Source organism: Nerophis ophidion, linkage group LG06 (assembly GCF_033978795.1).
Source record: "Nerophis ophidion isolate RoL-2023_Sa linkage group LG06, RoL_Noph_v1.0, whole genome shotgun sequence".
NCBI classification, from domain to species: domain Eukaryota; kingdom Metazoa; phylum Chordata; class Actinopteri; order Syngnathiformes; family Syngnathidae; genus Nerophis; species Nerophis ophidion.
Window position 1 is genome coordinate 64,853,091 of NC_084616.1, and position 25,529 is coordinate 64,878,619.

The window sequence follows — 25,529 nt, forward strand, 5'->3', positions numbered from 1 at the left end:
AAGAAGAAAGATGTAGGTGGGAAGCGGTGTATTGCAACTGCCTTTAGCAACACAAACACAGCCGATGTTTCCTTGTTTACATTCCCAAAGGTGAAGCTTTACTATGGAGCAGAGCGGTCAAGCGAACATGGTTCCCGACCACATGTCAACCGGCAGATTTCGGTGAGAAAATTGTGGTAATAAGTCAGCTTTTATCGTAGACATGAGCGGAGCTTGCGTCCTCCTGCAGCTGCGGACTCTCTTACCTCCTACCACCGGAGATACTGGCGGTCACCACACCCGTGGCCACACCCCTCCGACTTTCAGGTACCATATAATCTCACTAAAACACTAGTAACACATTAAGCAGATAAGGGATTTTCCAGAATTATCCTAGTAAATGTGTCTAATAACATCTGAATAGCTCCCACTGCCCTAGCCTTTTTATTTTATTTTATTTTTTAAATTTTTTTCTAGTCCTTCACTCTCACTATTCTCATCCACGAATGTTTCATCCTCGCTCAAATTAATGTGGAAATCATCGCTTTCTCGGTCCGAATCGCTCTCGCTGCTGGTGGCTATGATTGTAAACAATGTGAGGATGTTAGGAGCTCCACAACCCGTGACGTCACGCGCACATCGTTTGCTACTTCCGGTACAGGCAAGGCTTTTTTATTAGCGACCAAAAGTTGCAAACTTTAAATTCTTTCAGCAAAAATAGGGCAATATCGCGAAATGATAAATTATGACACATAGAATGGACCTGCTATCCCCGTTTAAATAAGAAAATGTAATTTCAGTAGGCCTTTAAGTAAGTTGTAAATTAATTTATATTTGATTAAATTAATTATGTATTTGATCCCCAAGAAACCAAAGCAAGAATAGAGATCAGATGTTTCTTGAAAAAGCCACGGCCAAACTAAGAGGCTCTCGCTTGGCAACTCCAAATTTTAGCGAGACTGGCCATTCTGAGATCCTAATTTTGCTTTTTTTTAATCCACTTGTTTGTTGTTCTGATGGTGCGTTTTGGTTCATTGTTACACTAGTAGACCCATCTTCAATGTTCTGACTGAGGCCAGGAGATTCATATCTAAATTCTGGTCCATGGAACCATTCAGCAGCCCCACAATACGATGACATCTTACTGTGATTCTAGCAAAGAAGCAGATTGATAATGATGTTGTTCGGGTCATATTCAGCATTTCTCTGCCTTCAAACACAGTGCTTCAAATTGATGCCAAATATATTTATTTTGGTCTCATCTGACCACATAGTTATGTTTATTTGTTATTTTTGTGTATTCTGTTTCTCTCTTAAAAGAGGGTAAACTTACAAAATCAAATAATTCTAAGTGTGCCTCCTAAAGTAGCTTGTACTTTTCTCTACATCTCAATGACATTCTCCACAATAGCTGGCTAAAAGTAATTCAAAACAAGGGATCAGAATAGTTATCCAATCAATAGAAAATGTGCTGTATATTACTTTCACACATTACCAAGTTTCAAACATAACTCACTGTGCCAGACATCACTTCTGCCTGCAAGACTCCAATAAAAGAGGACCTTGTTGTGTAAGTCTTAGAACAGGACAAGAGACTATTGAAGGAACTGTTTAGTACACATTCAGCAGTCTGCTGTTTTGTGGTTTGAAGAAAAAAACAAAAACGCTAAGGTTACAAAAAAAGGTTTTATGACTTTGCAGTTTATGAAAAAAATAAATATGAAGAAGCGACACATCTGATTACATTTCTTATCCATTTAGATGCGAAATGTCTAATATAGCTCTTCAGACTGCTGATTCACTAAGTGACTCAGCAGTCTGAAGAGCTGTATTACAGCAAATATTTGCCTCTATTCAGCTCAAGTAAAGCAAACATCCGTCAGGGTTTTAATAAACAGAGTAAGAGTAAGTAAGACAGCTAAGCAGGATTATGGGCATCTATTACTGTAGTGTCTTATTTTGCTCTCATGTCCAGATAATAAATTAGACTAAGATTTTGTTAGCCTCGCACGAGTAAAAAAAGAAAAACTTCCTGCGATGATTTGAGAAGTTCAGGCTGTGTCCCGATGCTCAATGAATCCACTCTTCCACGAACTAAAAACAACTCATGATGACATAAATAACGCTCAACATTTCATACAAAGTTAAAAGTGCTACTTGCAACTTCTTTACAGTAACATTTTTGAAAACTAAAATATATAGCAAGAACACGACCAACAATGACAAAATGGACAACATGGAAAGAGAGACGTATTATTAATCCTCATCATATTATTAATATAAACTCCTTTAAACCGTTCCATGAATCAGTTGATCAATATATTATACCCATAAATATTTTTTTCAATTGTATCTCTTTAAAACACACTGTAAAGAAATGCCTATCCTCTGAAAGTATGTCTTTTAATAGCCATCAACTGGGAGATGCACTCTTTATTCAATATACATTTAAGAAATTAAGGAAAAGATTTTATGGAATAATAAATAAATATCATACTAAAAATGCAAATGAAATGGATGACCGACTTGAACTTTTTTGATGAAAAGAGACCTATCATGGAATGATATTTGAAAAAAATGCCAATAAGCCCTTTAGACGCATTACACAGGAGCTCAGTCAATTTTAGATCTTGAATAGATTGTATTTTACAGTACATAGGTTGATTGGCAACATTAAATTGGCCCTAGTGTGTGAATGTTGTCTATCTAGCTAATAAAGAGTGTGAAATAAATAAAAAAGAACACCACCGACTAGCTTATGTTACCATTTTTTGTTTAAACATAACACATTTTTTGACAATTGTCTGTATTTTGCACACTTACAAAGGATTTGTAAAAAAAAATTTTAAACGGCCCGGATAAAATAATTGTCACTCATCCGGTCTCGTCAACACGTAGGAGTGGTGCACACATACAAAAGCAGTCCAAGAAGAGCCAAGAACAATTTGCACTGATGTTGTCGTTAAGCTAGACTATATATTCAACGACATCTAACGCTAGCTATTCAAATGGCTATTATTAGCTAACAACACCTAAAGCTAATGCACGTGTATGTGCTACGTTACATCATTAGGTAGGAGAAGCCGTGAGAGGGCGAAATATACTGTATAAAATACATGGGAAAGTTGGTGCCCTCTAGGCATCTGTGTAAATGTTGCAAACAGCCTCCTTAGGTTTTGAACATGAACTTCATCAGAACTCCTTCAAGGCCATGATTTAAAAATTTCCAATAAAATAATTTGTCCCCCAAATGTGATTTTTGTTGTGATCTGGCAAAAAACAACAACAATCACTATTTTTTGTGTTTCAGATACAAATAAAAGTAGCTGGTGGATAAAACTTTTTATTGAAAACCAATGATGTGTATGATATGCAAAACACAATCTTGTTCACGAGTGGGGGAATAGTGGATCGTGAGATTGACAGGTGGATCGGTGCGGCGTCTTCAGTAATGCGGACGTTGTATCGATCCGTTGTGGTGAAGAAGGAGCTGAGCCGGAAGGCAAAGCTCTCAATTTACCGGTCGATCTACGTTCCCATCCTCACCTATGGTCATGAGCTTTGGGTCATGACCGAAAGGATAAGATCACGGGTACAAGCGGCCGAAATGAGTTTCTTCCGCTGGGTGGCGGGGCTCTCCCTTAGAGATAGGGTGAGAAGCTCTGCCATCCGGGAGGAGCTCAACGTAAAGCCGCTGCTCCTCCACATCGAGAGGAGCCAGATGAGGTGGTTCGGGCATCTGGTCAGGATGCCACCCGAACGCCTCCCTAGGGAGGTGTTTAGGGCACGTCCAGCTGGTAGGAGGCCACGGGGAAGACCCAGGACACGTTGGGAAGACTATGTCTCCCGGCTGGCCTGGGAACGCCTCGGGATCCCCCGGAAAGAGCTAAACGAAGTGGCTGGAGAGAGGGAAGTCTGGGCTTCCCTGCTTATGCTGTTGCCCCCGCGACCCGACCTCGGACAAGCGGAAGATGATGGATGGATGGATGGATGATAAGATGAAGCTGTGCATAATTGAGAAAGAATTGGAATTTATTATTATTCATTGTGTTTACTGATGCCATTATACAGAAAAGCAGACTAACAAGTATTGCATAATCAGACTAAGCTTTAATAATACAACTGTATTACTTTCCATAGCAACTGCAGTGTTTATATTTTAATTTCAGCTAATGTAGTTGTTTCTGTTTTTTTATTGGATCTTAGAACTGAGCTCAAATGAGCATGAATGAAAATACATACATAAACATTATACATTAACAGAATAATACAAGTGGGTTATACATTTGTTAACACAAACCACTGAGACACACTATCAGACAGGCACTGCTGAACACAACTAGTGGGTCTCCCGTTGGCACTAACATTGTACAACCTTTTTGTTGTTGCACACATAAAAATAAACAGATGCTACCAGCATACAAACTCTATTTACAATATATGCAGGTTAAGTATTCATCCATGAATCACATTTTAGACTGCGGCACGGTGCTACATGCAACTTGAGCCGTAGAAAAAGAGACATTCAACAATTTAAATCAAAAGCTTAATGACATTTCTTAAAACTGTTTTCAGGGCATTGAATCAATCACAACCAGACTGTTTAGATTGTCTAAGAATACATTTTCGCTTGTCATTCAAGCACATCAGTTCATTCATGCTCACAGATTCGAGTATGACAGCTCTAGTCTGAGAGGATGGTGCTGCATGGGTCCAAAATCAATCATTGTCTGGGCCTGACCCTGTTTTAGAGGATGCAATACATACTTTGGATCCTGCACCATCCTCTCAGATTAGATATACGATGCCCTTGATAAAGGAAAATATTCACAAGTTTTGTCTTGCCAGGCAATCATTAGTTTTTCATAAAAACAATTGTAAAGACTGAAGGAAAATTGAAGGCTATAATACATTGTTCTATGCATTAGCACAGGGGTAGGGAACCTATGGCTCAAGAGCCAGATGTGGCTCTTTTGATGATTGAATCTGGCTCTCAGATAAATCTTAGCTGACATTGCTTAACACGATAAGTAATTAATAATTCTGCTGGTAATCACAATGTTAAAAATAACATTCAAATTATAAAACATTCTCATGCATTTTAATCCAACCATCCGTTTTCTATCACACCTGTTCAAGATGTCGCATTAATGGTAAGAAGTATTATATTTATTATTGGTTAACTTTAGAATAACAATGTTATTAAAAAGAATTAGAGACTTATTATACTCTAAAAATGTTGGTCTGACTTAAAAATGCACATAATTAGTTGTATTTAGTGTTAAAAAATATTATATGGCTCTCATGGAAATACATTTTGAAATATTTGGCTTTCATGGCTCTCTCAGCCAAAAAGGTTCCCGACCCCTGCATTAGCATGTCATGGCATTTTTCATAGACATTTTGAATTGCCATTGGATGAAAATCAGTCTTTGTGATAACACACAAGCTTTTCTACTTGTTAGTTATCAAAGGTTCTCCCTGTAAATGTCTACTACTGCTGCTCTGCATTTGAAAAGTAAGCCACAAAGTCACATTTTCTTTTCAATAGATGACATTTGCCTGTTTTGCTCAGTTTTGCTTTGTTCATACAGTCACTTTCGCTCTTAGCCAACCTGCATGATGAGGTAGAACAATATACTGTCATGCTTTTGTCAGGGGTTTAACAAGGAAATACCCCCATTATAGTCCTGGATGGCATTAAAATGAAAATAAGAATGAGTTGAAAAGTTGACAAAACTGACACGCAAATCACCAATTTTACATGGACCACAAAATCGAACCATTTAGCCAAGACATCAGAACTTCAGTTGACTTCATGCCCATATTTCATCATCCCAGTTGCTACCGTATGTATCAAAGAGCTGTAAACAGACTGCAAAATTATCACCATCTTATACAAGGCCGTTGTGTCCTTGGGCAAGAAACTTCACCCTTACTCCTGATGGGTGGTGGTAAGCCCCTCGCATGGCAGAGTCCGTCATCAGTGTGTGAATGAAAGGGTGAATGTGATGTATAATGTACAGCGCTTTGGGTATCATTCCAGATATAGTAAAGCGCTTTATAAATACAGACCATTTACTATTCATCCAAGTGGCTTTTTTTTGGTTTCAGCCACAAGGTCAGGCACAGTTGAGACACTTTGTCTGTTGGCATTCAGCACTAAACAAAGTCCAAAAACCCTCTCTGAAACTCTTCTAATGAAAGTTACTGACGTGACACTTGACATCATCAAGGCTCAGCACAGTACCCTGATCGTTGTTGTTGTGTTTATGCTTCTTATCAGAGCAGCGACACAGCTTGTACTTTATCACCTGAGGGGATACAACGGACAGAATAATCAATAACTAAACAAAGAAGTTGATTTAATTTCTCGACCAGTGTTGTCTCACTTCATAAAGATAATCAAATATCTCCAGAATGGTGAGTATGCTGGCACCAATAAAAAGCCCCATTTGTCCACCGATATCACCTGGAATCAAAGCGCAAAAGTTAATTGAACCAAGGTTTAAAAAAGTTGTTGTCATATTGCAAACATGTGATGTCATACCTAAAAGTCCAGCCACTTCATAAGCCTTCTTTTGTTCAATAGTTTCATAGTTGAGAGCCTCAAAAAAGATGTCCAACACTAAAATGTTTTCCCTGCATTGCCAAAGAATCATTAACTTTAATTACAGTATTTGTAGTTCCAGGCCTTCTTTTAAAAGTCGTACTTGGTACTTACTTAATGTACTGCTCAGATTTATTGTATTTCTTTGCAAGATATTTAGCAGATGCCTTGCTGGGGATTTTTACAAAGGACAGTTCTTTGCTGTATCTGGTCATGTTGCATGGTGTCTCGCACACGCAGAAATCATTGTCTCTCTGCACCAGGAAGTCTGGAGGGCAAAATGTCATTCAAATCAGTCTGCTTCAAACCAGAGATTTATTCTATGAAGCATAATGTAATACAAACCCTGTTTCCATATGAGTTGGGAAATTGTGTTAGAGGTAAATAAAAACAGTATACAATGATTTGCAAATCCTTTTCAACCCATATTCAATTGAATGCACTACAAAGACAAGATATTTGATGTTCAAACTCATAAACTTTATTTATTTAAAAAAAAAAAAAAAATTACTTAGAATTTCATGGCTGGAACACGTGCCGAAGTAGTTGGGAAAGGGCATGTTCACCACTGTGTTACATCACCTTTTCTTTTAACAACACTCAATAGACGTTTGGGAACTGAGGAAACTAATTGGTGAAGCTTTGAAAGTGGAATTCTTTCCCATTTTTGTTTTATGTAGAGCTTCAGTCGTTCAACAGTCCGGGGTTTCCGCTGTCGTATTATACGCTTCATAATGTGCCACACATTTTCGATGGGAGACAGGTCTGGACTGCAGGCGGGCCAGGAAAGTACCCGCACTCTTTTTTTTACAAAGCCACGCTGTTGTAACATGTGCTGAATGTGGCTTGGTATTGTCTTGCTGAAATAAGCAGGGGCGTCCATGAAAAAGACAGCGCTTAAATAGCAGCATATGTTGTTCCAAAACCTGAATGTACCTTTCAGCATTAATGGTGCCTTCACAGATGTGTAAGTTACCCATGCCTTGGGCACTAATGCACCCCCACACCATCACAGATGCTGGCTTTTGAACTTTGTGTCGATAACAGTCTGGATGGTTCGCTTCCCCTTTGGTCCGGATGACACAACGTCGAATATTTCCAAAAACAATTTGAAATGTGGACTCGTCAGACCACAGAACACTTTTCCACTTTGCATCAGTCCATCTTAGATGAATTTGGGCCCAGAGAAGCCAGCGGCGTTTCTGGATGTTGTTGATAAATGGCTTTCGCTTTGCATAGAAGAGCTTTAACTTGCACTTACAGATGTAGCCACGGACTGTATTTAGTGACAGTGGTTTTCTGAAATGTTCCTGAGCCCATGTGGTGATATCCTGTAGAGATTGATGTCGGTTTTTGATACAGTCCCGTCTGAGGGATCGAAGGTCACGGTCATTCAATGTTGGTTTCCGGCCATGCCGCTTACGTGGAGTGATATCTCCAGATTCTCTGAACATTTTGATGATATTATGGACCGTAGATGTTGTAATCCCTAAATTTCTTGCAATTGCACTTTGAGAAACGTTATTGTTAAACTGTTTGACTACTGTATTTGCTCACGCTGTTGTGAACAAAGGGGTGTACCTCGCCCAATCATTTCTTGTGAAAGACTTAGCATTTTTTGGGAAGATGTTTTTATACCCAATCATGGCACCCACCTGTTCCCAATTAGCCTGCACACCTGTGGGATTGTCCAAATAAGTGTTTGATGAGCATTCCTCATCAAAAATGTTTATCAGTTAGAACATCAAATATGTTGTCTTTGTAGCATATTCAACTGAATATGGGATGAAAATGATTTGCAAATTTATAATTACATCTAACACAATTTCCCAACTCATATGGAAACGGGGTTTGTACATTACAGTTACATACAGTATTTTCTCTGTAAACTTCCAGAGTTGAATAAAGCCTCTTTCTTACCAAGAGCAGGGTCAGCGCATTCTTTGTACAGCTCAGGGGTGCAGTAGGGTGCGTCGCCTACAAAGCAACACACATCAGGTACTGGCTTATCGTAAATGCAATTAGGCAACAGGGCTCAGTATCAGTGGTTTAGGTGCAGTGATATAGTTTGCTAGTCTATTGGCACTTTAGGCCATATTCACACATTTGCATCTAAGTATTTTTTTACGCACTTTTGTCACACGTCTTGTATTCTCCCATTCAGTCCGCATTTTAAGTCTGCGTTTACGTCGTGATAGAGGGGGATCTCTCATTACTAATGAGAGTTCTTTGTCGTGAGACCTTTTTTTTCTTGGTTGTGTAAAAAGCATGGAGTTTTACTAACACCTGTGAATGTCATTGAAATCAATGAAAAAAATTACACTTTAAGTTTGAAAAGGCCGTGTCAATCCAGGCAGTGCTTGTCTCGTGAATGTACATGTGTTGTCATGGTGATGTAGTGTGTGTGCACGAGACAAAAGCTTCTATTTCCTGGCTGAATCCCTAGATGAAACTTTGTTCACGTTTGTTCATAGTACAAATGTTTGCAAAACTGTGACATTTTGAAAGAGGCTTAGTTGACAGCTATTTGTGTTTGTTAAAGATCGACCAATATGTTCTTTTCAGAGCCGATACCGATTATTAGTAGTCATAGAGGCCGATAACCAACATTCGGAGGCAATATATATTTGCAGTAAAATGTACAGTGGGGCAGAAAAGTATTTAGTCAGCCACCGATTATGCAAGTTCTCCCACTTAAAATGATGACATTTGTCTGTAAATTTCATCATAGGTACACTTCAACTGTGAGAGACAGAAAGTGAAAAAAAATCCAGGAATACAGATTGAAGGAATTTTAAATATTTTTTTTGTAAATTATGGTGGAAAATAAGTATTTGGTCAACCATTCAAAGCTCTCACTGATGGAAGGAGGTTTTGGCTCAAAATCTCACGATACATGGCCCCATTCATTCTTTCCTTAACACGGACCAATCGTCCTGTCCCCTTAGCAGAAAAAACAGCCCCAAAGCATGATGTTTCCACCCCCATGCTTCACAGTAGGTCTGGTGTTCTTTGGATGCAACTCAGTATTTTTCTTCCTCCAAACACGACGAGTTGAGTTTATACCAAATAGTTCTATTTTGGTTTCATCTGAACACATGACATTTTCCCAATCCTCTGCTGTATCATCCATGTGCTCTCTGGCAAACTTCAGACGGGCCTGGACAGGCACTGGCTTAAGCAGGGGGACACGTCTGGCACTGCAGGATTTGATTCCCTGTCGGCGTAGTGCGTTACTGATGGTAACCTTTGTTACTTTGGTCCCAGCTCTCTGCAGGTCATTCACCAGGTCCCCCCATGTGGTTCTGGGATTTTTGCTCACCGTTCTCATGATCATTTTGACCCCACGGGATGAGATCTTGCGTGGAGCCCCAGATCGAGGGAGATTATCAGTGGTCTTGTATGTCTTCCATTTTCTGATAATTGTTCCCACAGTTGATTTTTTCACACCAAGCTGCTTGCCTATTGTAGATTCACTCTTCCTGGTCTGGTGCAGGTATACAATTATTTTCCTGGTGTCCTTCGACAGCTGTTTGGTCTTGGCCATGGTGGAGTTTGGAGTCTGGCTGTTTGAGGCTGTGTACAGGTGTCTTTTATACAGATAACGAGTTCAAACAGGTTCCATTAATACAGGTAACGAGTGGAGGACATAAGAGCTTCTTAAAGAAGAAGTTACAAGTCTGTGAGAGCCAGAGATCTTCCTTGTTTGAAGTGACCAAATACTTATTTTCCACCATAATTTACAAATAAATTCTTTAAAATTCCTACAAAGTGAATTCCTGGAATTTTTTTTCACATTCTGTCTCTCACAGTTGAAATGTACCTATGATGAAAATTACAGACTTCTGTCATCATTTAAAGTGGGAGAACTTGCACAATCGGTGGCTGACTAAATACGTATTTGCCCCACTGTAGCCTAACATGAGTAGCATAAATCAGTAAACAACTGCACGGCAGCGCAGCTTAGCAAAAAGGAGCATTGGTTATTACTCCTAACATACTCTCCCTTATCACTATTTTTATTTACTTTTTATTACTAAATACTGGTACCATATATGTATATATTGAATCTGCTCATGTATTTCTGTTGTAGTTGTAAATAATAAAACATCTTCCGATACCGATAAAAAAGGCCGCTATCGATATACGTCAAAATGGCAAATATCGGTGCTGATATACTCGATTGATCCCTAGTGTGTGTGTGTGTTTGGGCGGGGAAGCTTGACAGTTTGATATTAACTATTAAGTAAATCACTGGAATCAATTGATAGACGCTACATTATATATGTATTTTCTACTAAATAGTCACATAGTTCAAAGATAAAGGCCCGGATACGTTAAACGTTTGTTAGTACCATGACATCCAAACATGGGCAATATACGTGCGGTCCTTTTCTGCTACGGTCACACTCACAAGACAACTGAAGTGAATTAATTAACTCATATTATGTTCGACATATGGTGATTGTTTGTATTGAACTTGGAGAGAACAAACCACCAGGTTTGACTAAATAATGGTTGAGTCCATAATAAATTAAGGAGTCTTAGTTGGACATTTGCATGTAGACTGAGTTAACTCTCTCATGAAAAGAGGCAATAAATTCAGACTTTGGACTGCAAAAGTGATAGCGCTATCCTGGAGGAGAGACTTCATGTCAACATTTAAGTTATATAGAGATTGTTTTCCGGTCCCTTAAACATGAACATCTCCGGACATGGACAGGTTGTACTCTCCGGCATTAACACACACCCAGACAGAGTAAGAAGGAATATAAAACGGTGGTTCGGCTCCTCCAAGTTAGGAGTGCCTCATTTTTTGACTTGACGTCATTCAGGCACTGCAGTCCTGTATAATGACACTTGCTTGTAATAAAGCAACTTTTTGTTCAGCAAAACGTCTCCAACGTCTCTTTTGTCGTGTCGCCCTTCTGAGGGTGACAAGACCAGAAATACAAATCACAACAATGTACATTTTGATTGTTAATTCAGAGTGACATTATGTTCCTTTTATACTCCTCTCAATGGGTGGTTCCGGGTATCTCAATTTGATAGTTTTCCAGAAGTTAATTTTTTAATTTTATTACATGTGGTGTTCACTGTATCCAAACTTAAAGTGCAATATAAAGTTTCACCTCTCAGAGGCCTTAGAGAGAAAGTACTTATAGTATGAAGCTAATTCAAGGCCAAAAGTTTTGCACTTGAAAAAATTTACTTTGATATTGAAGGTTATGGTTTTTGGATGTTGAAAAATACATCACTGTATTCAAAATAAAAAGAATGAAAACTTTTTTTTTCAGGCTGAATGAAATTATGATTCACACTCAACAGATTTTTAAATATTTTTTTATTTTCATTTTTCTCTTTCATATATTTTTTGATATTTGAGCTTTCAAATTTTTCGGAGAATTTTTTTTTTTTCAAGTTTCACATCTGTCTTTTTCAGATTGGGGTGGGGCGGAGGCGTGGTTGAGGCGGGGGGCATGGAGTATAATTCACCAACTCGAGTATTTCATATATATTTCATATACATATATATATAAATATATATATATATAAATATATATGTATGAAATACTTGACTTTCAGTGAATTTTAGCTATATATATTTATTTTTATTATATATATATATATATATAAATAAAAGAAATAGTTGAATTTCCGACGGCACCTATCACATACACAGTAATAAAAACACAGTTCTACTAGCTGTACTGTGCTTGCTGGTTACTAAAAAAACCCAACAACACTTACCTTTCACTATTTGAGTAACCTTTGTTCTGCCATTTGCGTATTGGCGAGCGATCTCCGAATCTGGGAACATATATCACGGATTTGTTGTAGACATCCGCGAATGAGAACGGGATGTTGGTTCCAGCTATCAGCATAGCCAGCTTTGTCTCAGCATAAGTTACACCATCGGGTCTCCATTTTGCAAGGTGGCCCATAAAACTGGGTTGTGAACGATGCTGCACTGCGGACACTTTGTGCTTCGCTGACCGTTCATGGCTGAGTATATCCGTTCGGCCGCCGTGTTCAATGGAGAAGTCTGTTCTACAAAATTTACAGGCAACATACCCCCTTCAAACTCTCCTTATTGATTAACGTGGACCTCGACTTAAACAAGTTGAAAAACTTATTCGGGTGTTACCATTTGTACGGAATATGTACTGAACTGTGCAATCTACAAATAAAAGTATTAATAAACTGAAATTCTTGTTTCCAATCGTTCTGGAACTTGCAAGCGTATTTCTTCATTTTGCTTGTCGACGGTGTAATATATTGGGTTGGAGTCAATAACCAGGCGACGTGATGAAGTTACGTCTCTTTACTGTGGGCTTCAGAACAGACTCCCTAATGTATGTTCCTTGACTGCACTTAAATGTAGAATATATTTAAATTATATTCTTTTCTGTGTACAGTAGATGGCAGTATTGTCCTGTTTAAGAGGGTCACAACACTGCTGAGTCAGGGTCTCATAGAGCTGGAGGGGGCGTGGCCTCCACCTCTGCCTGAATTTCGGGAGTCTCCCGGAAAATCCGTGAGTGTTGGCAAGTATGCAGTAAACACAACAAAAAACCCAATTATTTCCAACAACACAACTGAAAGCAGTGTGCACAAACTACAGTGACCCCTGCTGGAATAATAAAGCTAGTGGCAACAAATAAACTAATACCATAACAATGACCAAAGCGAACGTTGCGAGCGAGAAAACTTAGCATGTTCACAAAACAACCTTTCATTGTAAACATGTCTCCTCTCCTGTGTGCTCGCCACTGAAGGAGGCTGAAGAACCTACCATAGAGCTCTAGCAGAACTGGGCGCCATAATTCACTGCAATTGGGATTGGATCACTGCACATGCAGTGCACTCGCACGGTGCGCTGCACTTAAGGTGCGATGCCAAACCTTGGATGGAATGCTTGGCTGTTGACATGTATAATATGGCACAAATTGTCGGGCCATTTCTGCTGTCTGTCAACGGTGCTGTTTAAATAAGCCTTCTCGTCTCACTGGCATCACTTCTTTCGCTGACAATCACATGCTGCAGCCCAGTGTTTTTCAACCTTTTTTGAGCCAAGGCACATTTTTAGTGTTAACAAAAATCCAGAAGCACACCACCATTAGAAATCATTTAAAAATGAAACTCATTTGAGAGTAAAAAGTTGCAAGGACCAAGGAGATCATCTTTGACATTAGGAAGCACCAATCCAGCCACGCTCCACTCTTCATCAACAGCACAGCTTTGGAGATGGTAAGCAGCACCAAGTTCCTGGGGGTGCAGATAACTGACAATATGACCTGGTCCCTACACACCGGAGCGCTTGTAAAAAGAGCTCAGCAGCGCATTCACTTTTTGCGTCGTATGACAAGAGCACAGCTCCCTCCCCCCGTTCTCACCACATTCTACAGAGACATTATAGAGAGCCTGCTGACCAACAGCATCTCTGTCTGGACTGGAGCCTGCAGTGCCTCGGACTGGAAGTCTCTGCAATGAGTGGTGAGGACGGCGGAAAAGATCATCAGGACTCCTCTTCCTCCTATCCAAGAGATCGCAAAAAGCCGCTGCCTGACCAGGGCTCAGAAAATCTGCTGGGACTCCTCACACCCCCACCAAGGACTGTTTTCACTGCTGGACTCTAGAAAGAGGTTCCGCAGCCTCGGTAGCAGAACCTCCAGGTTCTGTAACAGCTTCTTGCTTCAGGCTGTAAGACTCTTGAACGCATCATAATAATCCCCTCAATTCCCCCCAAAAATGGATTAACTCGTAGGAATATAAAGACGATATAACATACATGGATGCATATACAAAAGTGCAATATATTTATCTGTACAGTAATCTATTTATTTATATCTGCACCTTATTGTTTTTTTTATCCTGCACTACCAGGAACTAATGCAACAAAATGTTGTTCTTATCTGTACTGTAAAGTTAAATTTTGAATGACAATAAAAAGGTAGTCTAAGTCTAAACCATAACCAACCATGCATCACTATAGCGCTTGTCTCAAAGTAGGTGTACTGTCACTTTGTGGCTTTTCCTGTTTTGTTGGTGTTTCCCTGTAGCAGTTTCATGTCTTCCTTAAACAAAATTCCCCGCATCTTCTTTGTTTTAGCAATAAATACTATCTAAGTTGTTGCTATCCTTCTTTGCGGGAACATTGTTGATTGTCATGTCATGTTCGGATGTACTTTGTGGACGCCGTCGTTGCTCCACAGTAAGTCTTTGCTGTCGTCCAGCATTCTGTTTTTGTTTACTTTGTTGCCAGTTCGGTTTTAGTTTTGTTCTGAATAGACTTCCCTAAGCTTCAATCCCTTTTCTTAACCTTTTGTTTATTTTTGATACCTTTTTACCTGCATTTTGCCTCCCGCTGTGGTCTGCATGTTGTGATCACGACAAACCATTATCGTCTCATAGACGTGTTCTCGACATCTATAAAGCAATTAGGTACCGGCTGCCACCTACTGATATGGAAGAGTGTTACACGGTTACTCTGCCGAGCTCTAGACAACAGAGACACTCAACAACGGCACATCGTTTGCAGACTATAATCACTTGTTGGCAAAAAATATTTTTAACCCAAATAGGTGAAATTACAAAATCTCCCAGGGCACACCAGACTGGATCTCACGGAACACTAAGTGAAAAACGTTGAAGCGTTAGCTTGAACTGAATGAATTCCTATGTTCTGTGAAAGCAACGTAACGAGGACGCCCCTTATCCTTTTGCTGATTGGTGTCACACCACTTCCACTGGGAAAAAAAGGCCAAAAGTCTGAACCTGTTAAAAACAGATTTCAATCTGAAAAAGAAAGATGTGAAACTTGGAAAAAAAAATGTCACTGTAAAAAATAACATTGAATTTGAACAATTTGAATGTTTGAATATCAAAATAAATGACAATGAAAAATGAAAATTTGGAATTAATTAAAAGAACGTTAGGTGTGAATCAAAACTATTATTCAGCCTGAAAAAAACAACTTTTTTAATTTATTTTTGTTTTGAATACACTGGTGTATTTTCTCAACATTTAACATCAAAACCTGAACTTTAAGTTTTAAAGATAATTTTCTCAAGTTCAAAACTTTTGGCTCTAACCTGACTGACTGTTTGCAACATTTACATAGATGCCTCGAGGCCGCCAACTTTCCAACACAGTACATATATTCCGCCCTCTCACGGCTTCTCCTACGTAATGACGTAATTACGTACACATGTAACACAAACACCCGCATTAGCTTGAGGTGTTAGCTAAAAATAGTAATTTGGATAGCAAGCGTTAGCTGTCAATGAATGTATATTCTAGCATAACAACAACATGACTGCAAATTTACCATGTTTACAATGAATTGATCAGAGGTAGGTAGTAACGCGCTACATTTACTCCGTTACATTTACTTGAGAAACTTTTGGGATGAATTGTACTTCTACGAGTAGTTTTTATGCGACATACTTTTACTTGAGTATATTTATAGAGAAGAAAGGCTACTTTTACTCCGCTCCATTTATCTACATTCTAATCGCTACTTTTGTTTATCGATCTGTCAATGTTTGTTTTGGTTTATGACAGAGCTTCAAAGTAGGCTACGCATGCCTGCGTTTCACCAATCACATGCAGTCACTGGTGACGTTGGACCAATCAAACAGAGCCAGGCGGTCACATGACCCGACTTAAACAAGTTGAAAAACTTCTTCGGTTGTTACCATTTAGTGGTCAATTGTACGGAATATGTACTGAACTGTGCAATCTACTAATAAAAGTTTCAATCAATCAATCAAAAATGTAAAGGAAAAAAGACACTTTTTATTTCAACCGTACTTCCCGTCAAAAGCCTAAAGACTGATCGCACAGTTCCTGTTTTCACAATAAAAGTGCCGCTCCATCGCACCTGCGCTAACAAAATAAGAGTTCGAAAGCCAGCGCAAACAAGCTAGCAAGCTACGGAGTTTGCCGCCAATGTATTTCTTGTAAAGAGTATAAAAACGAATATGGAACCTGGACAAATAAGATGCCAAAAACCAACGACTTTCATGTGGTATTAGACAGAAAAAAGGAACTTTTTTTCTCCTCCATTTGAAAACGTGGACATTATCAGCAATACTGTCTGATTCCAATCAATGCAAGTAATCAGAATCAGGTAATACACCAACTTATATTGTTGTCTTCATGAAAGATAGGAATCTGTATGTTAAACATGCATGTATATTCATTAAAACACCTTTAACATGTCAACAAAAACGGCAAAATAAATAAATATAAATTATATACTGTATATATAAATGTATGTATGTATATATATATATATATATATGTGTGTGTGTGTGTATGTATATGTATATAAGAGGTAGATCACCTCGACTTGGTCATTTATTAAGTAATTAATAAACGTTAAAAAACTTATTGGGGTGTTACCATTTAGTGGTCAATTGTACGGAATATGTACTGTACTGTACAATCTACTAATACAAGTTTCAATCAATCAATAAATCAAGCAATCAATCAATCAATCAATGAATGCCTACTGAGCCTATGGTGCTGTTAAGGCTCAATGTGCCTTATTTGTTTTTATTTTAATGTACTATTATTTGATATATATTATTGTTTTAGTTGCTTAAGAGATATTCCAGGCTCTGACTTTGCTCATTGCTATTTTTATGTTTTTGTGCATTATTTGTTGCCGTAATCAGGTTACTCATCAGTTACTCAGTATTTGAGTAGTTTTTTGACAACATACTTTTTACTTTTACTCAAGTAAATATTTCAGTGACTACTCCTTACTTTTACTTGAGTAATAAATCTATAAAGTAACAGTACTCTTACTTGAGTACAATTTCTGTCTACTCTACCCACCTCTGGAATTGATTAACGTGGACCCCGACTTAAACATGTTGAAAAACTTATTCGGGTGTTACCATTTAGTGGTCAATTGTACGGAATATGTACTGTACTGTGCAATCTACTAATAAAAGTCTAGATCAGGGGTGTCAAACTCATTTTACCTCAGGGGCCACATGGAGGAAAATCTATTCCCAAGTGGGCCGGAATGGTAAAGTCGTGGGATGATAACTTAAAAATAAAAAAAACTTCAGGTTGTTTTCTTTGTTTTACTTTGGCCAAAAATAGAACAAGCACATTCTGAAAACGTACGAATCAGAAATAATCCTCTGGACAAAACACTTCAAATTTGTTGAAAATTCTGAGGAATTTGGTGGCGCTTCAAAAACACGAGCTTAGACTTTGCCTCAGTGTATCTACAAAGCCAGTCTTTCTGCGATTGAACAACAACACAACATGTGAACTCTTCTAGGTATCATCCTTTGTCATGTCCACGTATCAATCCAGGGCTAACTCAACAAACCGTAGGAAACGGAGATAAAAACTATTCAAAGGGCTTAAATTCCCTTTTCTCATGTTTGACAGAAACATTTTTGGGTCAACGAGGGTGCCAAATGACGATGTGTTTGAAGCAGTAGACATAAAACGGCAGGTTTTAAATTTCATGGTCGAGGAGAGCAGCCACAGTCCCCCTTTACTGCATACCTCTTTCTTGGCTCCTGTATAAACCGTGTGCTTGTCTAACAGAATTGCTATTGTGACATCCAGTGGACACTTTTAGAACAGCAATTTCGTTCCTTCAAAAAATAAAAGCAGCTAATTTTCATACTTGGCAAACTCATTACGCGGGCTGGATAAAACCAGTTCACGGGCCTGATCCGGCCCGCGGGCCGTATGTTTGACACCCCTGGTCTAGATCAATCAATCAGTCAATTGTTTTTTGCTACTCTTAGACTGCTTTTATATGTGTGCACACACTCCCTACATGTACAGGGACGGAGTGGCGCAGTGGGAGAGTGGCCGTGCGCAACCCGAGGGTCCCTGGTTCAAATCCCACCTAGTACCAACTTCGTCACGTCCGTTGTGTCCTGAGCAAGACACTTCACCCTTGCTCCTGATGGGTGCTGGTTGGCGCCTTGCATGGCAGCTCCCTCCATCAGTGTGTGAATGTGTGTGTGAATGGGTAAATGTGGAAGTAGTGTCAAAAGCGCTTTGAGTACCTTGAAGGTAGAAAAGCGCTATACAAGCACAACCCATTTATGTACGTGTTGACGAGACCACGTGAGTGACTACCTTAAACACCAACCATTTCATCCGGGCCGGTGTTATTATAAACTGTGTAATTGAAAAATATGGACCATTGTCAAATAAATGAATTCTGTAACATTTTAGCTTTCCATCCATCATCCATCATCTTCCGCTTATCCGAGGTCGGGTCGCGGGGGCAACAGCCTAAGCAGGGAAACCCAGACTTCCCTCTCCCCAGCCACTTCGTCTAGCTCTTCCCGGGGGATCCCGAGGCGTTCCCAGGCCAGCCGGGAGACATAGTCTTCCCAACGTGTCCTGGGTCTTCCCCGTGGCCTCCTACCGGTTGGACGTGCCCTAAACACCTCCCTAGGGAGGCGTTCGGGTGGCATCCTGACCAGATGCCCGAACCACCTCATCTGGCTCCTCTCGATGTGGAGGAGCAGCGGCTTTACTTTGAGTTCCTCCCGGATGGCAGAGCTTCTCACCCTATCTCTAAGGGAGAGCCCCGCCACACGGCGGAGGAAACTCATTTCGGCCGCTTGTACCCGTGATCTTATCCTTTCGGTCATGACCCAAAGCTCATGACCATAGGTGAGGATGGGAACGTAGATCGACCGGTAAATTGAGAGCTTTGCCTTCCGGCTCAGCTCCTTCTTCACCACAACGGATCGGTACAACGTCCGCATTACTGAAGACGCCGCACCGATCCGCCTGTCGATCTCACGATCCACTCTTCCCTCACTCGTGAACAAGACTCCTAGGTACTTGAACTCCTCCACTTGGGGCAGGGTCTCCTCCCCAACCCGGAGATGGCACTCCACCCTTTAAAGGGCGAGAACCATGGACTCGGATTTGGAGGTGCTGATTCTCATTCCGGTCGCTTCACACTCGGCTGCGAACCGATCCAGCGAGAGCTGAAGATCCCGGTCAGATGAAGCCATCAGGACCACATCATCTGCAAAAAGCAGAGACCTAATCCTGTGGTTACCTAACCGGAACCCCTCAACGCCTTGACTGCGCCTAGAAATTCTGTCCATAAAAGTTATGAACAGAATCGGTGACAAAGGACAGCCTTGGCGGAGTCCAACCCTCACTGGAAATGTGTTCGACTTACTGCCGGCAATGCGAACCAAGCTCTGGCACTGATCGTACAGGGAACGGACCGCCACAATAAGACAGTCCGATACCCCATACTCTCTGAGCACTCCCCACAGGACTTCCCGAGTGTCATGCCCGGCTCTGCCGGTTAGTGTTTGGGGCACTTTGGTCCTCCGACCCGCAGGTGGAGCTGTCGGTTGCTGCCGGTTAGTGTTTGGGGCACTTTGGTCCTCCGACCCGCAGGTGGAGCTGGTCTGTGAAGACGTGCAACATCTCAGAGGGCTGCTGATTGGGCGGCCTATAAAAGACCTACCATCAGCATGCTCTCTCTCTCATGCTCTCTCTCTTTCTCTCTCTCGTCCCACAGGCACATTCGTTTGGTGACCGTATGGTCACGGCAACGACGGCCGGGATTAGCACCACACTAACACCCTTTTGGGACAACACTCATTTACTGATACATTCCTTGGTTAATTCACATTACTGATCACTGATACATGTTGTAAATAAAAGATCTGTTGGCTAAAATGTACAAATCGGTGTGGTCTCCCTTAATGTTACAGCCACTAACAAGCCAGTGGTTGTGACATATGGGGGCTCGTCCGATCTTTGGTAGTAACTTTAGGCTATGGTAATTCCTTCTACTGGCTATGGCAGCGTAGGAAGGTGCGTAGAGCTCTTTGTATTGAGTATTCCTTCTACTGGCTTTTGGAGCGTAGGAAGGTGAGTAGAGCTGAGTTACTAATTGTGTACTGCTGATAGTCAGTTGGGGCCTGTTATCAGTTAGTTAATTGGGGGATCTACTGATTTGTACTTTTGAGGCTTTGTTTGACCGTGCAAGTTAGGTAGACACTGAATTGTTTGTTCCAGCCATCTTGGTTCAGTTTCATTGCAGTTTGTAGCATTGCATTCAGCCTCTTAGGAGCTGTCGCCTTTATCCCCATCTAGTACGGGTTCTAGGTTCCTGCTGTCACAGAGCCTGGGCGAGGGCACCGCCTTGGAGAAACGGCTGAATCGGCTTTGTCGGGATGGTACGTCTCCACAGGTATTGGTGAGTAAATGATCCTCGTCCTCGGGCTCTGTGTGAAAATAGATTAGTCTAGTGGGGGGAAAATGTTTAGGGGGATGCTCCGAGGTTAGTTTGCTGTGTTAACATAACTGTAATGTTTTAGAGACCTGGTTAGATTGGTTGGAGAGAGAGAGCCTAGCGTAATTAGAGATAGTTTTTGGTTGGGTTGTTTTTTTCAGTAGTTTCATTGTTGGTTTGGTACAGTAGCCAGATTGGTACTGACGGCCTGGGTTGAGCAGGATGGAGGCTTTTGTGGAAGCACCATCTGAGAAATTGTTGTTTGCCCTTAATAAGGAACAGTTGTTGCAATTGGCAAAAAAGTATGGCATGGAATTGTCATCAGCCATTAGAACTGGTAAGAAGGGACCCTTGCGTGACTCCATTCACGAGTTTTTGTGTGAGCAGAGCATTTTGCCTTCAGGAAAAGGTGGTGACGCTCATGTGAAGGGTATGTCAGAGCCTATGCAGTCAGAGAGGGTAGGCATACTGACTTTTGAGCAACAAAGAGAGATGAAGGCACTTGAATTTGAGTGGGCGCAACAGGCTAAGGAGAAAGAACGTCTTTTTGAACTGGAAAAAATCAAATTAGAACGAGAATTGCAACAGAAAGCAGATATGGAGAGACTAAAATTTGAAAAAGAAATGGATTTGAAAAAAGGTGAAATGGACCTTACAGTACAGCTTGAGAAAATTAAAATTGAACAGGATCGTTTGAAACTAATGTCAGAAGGTAAGATTAGTGGAAATCTGTCCGGGTCAAGTATGGATAGCATGGTAAAGTATGTTCCAAAGTTTGACGAACGTGACCCAGACGTGTTTTTCTCACTGTTTGAACAGATGGCCTCTGACAAAAAGTGGAGTGAAGAGGATAGAACGGTGCTTTTGCAAACTGTACTAGTAGGACGCGCACGGGAGGCATACTTGGCATTAACACCTGTTGATAGGCACAAGTATGCTAAGGTGAAAAAAACGGTCTTGAAATGTTATGAACTGAATCCAGAAGCTTACAGACAACGTTTCAGAAACTGGCGTAAACGTAATAATCAGACCCATGCTGAAGTGGCAAGAGAGTTGAGTACTTATTTTAACCGGTGGCTCACTTCAGAGTCTGTCTCAACTTACGAAAATTTGCGTGATTTGTTGATTTTGGAGCAGTTTAAGAACATTGTACCAGATCGAATTGCAACCTACATTAATGAGCAAAAGGCAAAGTCAGTGGAGGAGGCAGCCTCGCTTGCTGATACCTTTGTGTTGACTCATAAACGTAAGCCTTACAGCAGTCCTCCACGGTATAATAGCCACCAACGTTATGATCCTGCTCGTTCTCCTCCACAACGTTCTCCTCCTCGTTATGGTCGTAGTTCAAATCGATCCAATTATGGCAATTCCAGTAATGTTCCTAAATTTGATAATGGAAGTAGCAAATCTCGCCCAAGCCCGACGAATAAATGTCATTACTGTTTGCAGGAGGGACATTGGAAAAAGGACTGCCCGCTGTTGAAAGGCCGTAAATCTAATGCCAAGGTAGCTGGGTGTGTTTCTGTTGTGCATCCAGTTGATTTTGGCGTCTCTGATCTAACACCGTTACCTCGTTTGGAAGTTCATTGTGAGCAAGTGATTGAAGATGGTGCATCTGTGTCAGACGAGCAGACGAAATCAGTAGAGTCAGCTGCGTCTGATTTCGCTCCATTCATTAGTGATGGCTGGGTGTCATTGGTTGGAGAGACACAAAAAGTTCCAGTTAAAATCTTAAGAGACACTGGGGCATCTGAAAGTTTCATTTCTGGAGCAGTTTTGCCATTTTCCACAGCATCTGACACTGGGAAATGTGTTTTGATTAGAGGAATAGGCATGCAGTCATTTTCTGTACCGTTGCACAAAATTCACTTGTGTTCAGGATTTGTGAATGGGGAGGTGACTATTGCTGTGAGACCGTCTCTGCCTATGCAGGATATCCATGTAATTCTGGGGAACAATTTGGGTGGGTGTTTAGTTTCTTCACCTCCAGTTGTTACACCTGTACCGCTATCTGTAGAGGAGCCAGACGCGTGTTGTCAAGAATTCCCAGAAGTGTTTACTGCTTGTGCTGTGACTAGGGCAATGTCTCGCACGCAGGCGCAATCGTCGGATGTGTCCAAATCTGTGCCTATTTTTGTTCCTGAGCTGCCCGAACCTCTGTCATGTCAAGATTTAATTGAGGCACAAAAGAATGATCAGAGCTTTGAGAAATATTTTGCCTTAGCTTCTACTAATCCAACGATGGGTTACTTCATTCAGAATGGCGTTTTGCTGCATACGTGGTTGCCAGGTGTTGATCCTGAAGTGGCAGGTCAGGTGATTCAAGTGATGGTACCTGACAAATACCGTGATTTGATTTTGAGAACAGCCCATGGAGCAGAGTCTGGGCATTTTGGAGTTAAGAAAACCTACCGACGTCTTTTGGAACATTTTTACTGGCCACGGATGAAACGCCATGTATCTAGATTTGTCAAAGCATGTCATGTTTGCCAGGTTGCGAAACAGAGTACTCCCATTAAACCTGCACCACTTCAACCTATTCCGTCTGTTGGCACACCATTTGAGCATCTCATTATTGATTGTGTAGGTCCACTACCCCCTTCGAAATCTGGTTGTGTGTACCTCTTTACCATCATGTGCCAGGCCACTCGGTATCCAGCAGCGTATGCCTTGAGAACAATTACCACAAGGTCAATATTGAAATGTTTGTCTAAATTCATTTCTGTCTTTGGCATTCCGAAGGTAATTCAGAGCGACAGAGGGTCTAACTTTACCTCCAGAACATTTGCTGCAGCGTTGAAGTCGATGCAGGTGAAGCACAATTTGAGCAGCGCGTATCACGCACAGAGTCAGGGGGCATTGGAGCGCTGGCATGCCACGTTGAAGTCTCTCTTGCGCGCTTACTGTGTTGAGATGCGGAGAGATTGGGAGGAGGCGTTGCCATGGCTCTTGTTGTCTGCGCGTGGTGTAGTTCAAGAAAGCACTGGTTTTAGTCCAAATGACCTAGTCTTTGGCCACAAAGTCCGGACCTCACTGTCTGTTTTAAATGCCAATCTGGATCTGCAGAACACTCCCGTCAGTTTCACTGAGTATGTAGATGGTTTTCGTCGTAGGCTGTTGCTTGCATGGAAAGAGGCAACCGAGCATTTGACTAAAGCTCAGGTGAAAATGAAGCTGCGTTATGACCGTAAAGCGAAGATCAGAGTTTTCAATCCAGGTGATCAAGTTTTAGCTTTGCTGCCCATTCCGGGGTCACCATTTACAGCAAAATACTCTGGTCCATTTACGGTTATGAGCCAAGTGTCAGATCTCAATTATTTACTGTCAACTCCTGATCGTAAACGATCACAGCAACTGTGTCATGTGAATTTACTCAAGCCTTACCACTCTGCAGGTTCCGGCAAGGCGGGTGGGATTGCTGCGAGTCCAGTGGGTCTAGCCGTTGGGGTTGGGGAACCGCTCAACTGGCCGGAGGTGGCAGCTTGGGATGAAATGCGCGCACCTGATGATTCAGTGTTACACGGGCGCTTAGATAATACTCAGCAGTTAAAGGAGCTAGATAGTCTCCTCGGTCATTTAAGTGAGGTACAGCGTAAACAGTTGTCGGATTTGATTTTTGAGTTTTTGCCTTTGTTTTCCGACACTCCAACCTGTACCACACTAATTGAACATGACATTGACACACAGGGGGCCCGCCCAATACGACAAAGATTTTATCGAGTGGCTCCCGATAAACAGAAGAGTATGGAGGACAGTGTGCAGTATCTGCTTGATCATGGTCTCGCCAAGCCATCTTACTCCAGTTGGGCATCGCCATGTCTACTGGTGAAAAAGTCAGATAACACCTATAGATTCTGTACGGATTATAGGAAAGTAAATGCTGTGACTAGACCAGATTCTTTTCCATTGCCACGTATCGAGGACTGTGTGGATCAGGTTGGGAGTGCTCGTTATGTCAGCAAATTTGATTTATTGAAAGGTTACTATCAAGTGCCTTTGACGCAGAGAGCGCAGGAGATATCTGCATTCATTACCTCTTCCGGTTTGTACTCGTATACTCGAATGAGCTTCGGTTTGCGGAATGCTCCTGCAACCTTCCAACGGCTCATGAATAGGGTCGTTGGGGGGCTGCAGGGGTGCGCGGTTTATTTGGACGACGCCGTTTGTCATTCAGACAGTTGGGACGAACATTTGGCTCGCATTCGAGCGCTTTTCCAGAGGTTGGTGGCAGCAAACCTCACAGTAAATTTAGCGAAATGCGAGTTTGCGCGTGCCACAGTCGTCTATTTGGGTAAAGTAGTTGGCCAGGGGATGGTGCGGCCCGTTAACGCAAAGGTGGCAGCTATTGATAATTTCCCTGTGCCGGCGACGAAGAAAGAACTTATGCGCTTTTTGGGTATGATCGGGTACTACCGCAATTTTTGCTGCAATTTTTCAACTGTTGTATCTCCTCTGACCAATTTGTTGAAGGGTGGCGCCAAATTCATTTGGTCGGAGGAGTGTCAGCAGGCTTTCCAGAATGCAAAGCTTTTGTTAACATCAGCTCCGGTCCTGGCTGCACCCAAACTGGATCTGCCATTCCAGCTGCAGGTGGATGCAAGCCAGGTGGGAGCAGGTGCGGTCCTCCTGCAGGCTGATGATGATGGAGTAGCCAGACCGGTTTGCTATTTTTCA

The 25,529-nt window shown here is 41.3% G+C and overlaps 1 protein-coding gene across 2 annotated transcripts in view; it reads right to left on the reverse strand.

Moving 5' to 3' along the window:
* Positions 1-4,069: 4,069 nt before the first annotated feature.
* LOC133555107 (acid-sensing ion channel 1-like) overlaps positions 4,070-25,529 on the reverse strand; it is a 161,965-nt gene continuing 140,505 nt past the window's right edge. The window contains exons 7-11 of one of the 2 annotated variants that reach the window (XM_061904595.1): positions 8,510-8,566; positions 6,704-6,857; positions 6,530-6,621; positions 6,372-6,451; positions 4,070-6,293 (exon numbers count right to left, since the gene is read on the reverse strand). In XM_061904595.1, the coding sequence (XP_061760579.1) occupies positions 6,177-6,293; positions 6,372-6,451; positions 6,530-6,621; positions 6,704-6,857; positions 8,510-8,566 (500 nt within the window). In that variant the 3' untranslated portion in view covers positions 4,070-6,176. Of the gene's footprint in view, positions 6,294-6,371; positions 6,622-6,703; positions 6,858-8,509; positions 8,567-25,529 lie in introns of both variants that reach the window. The other variant, XM_061904594.1, reaches the window with a different exon arrangement.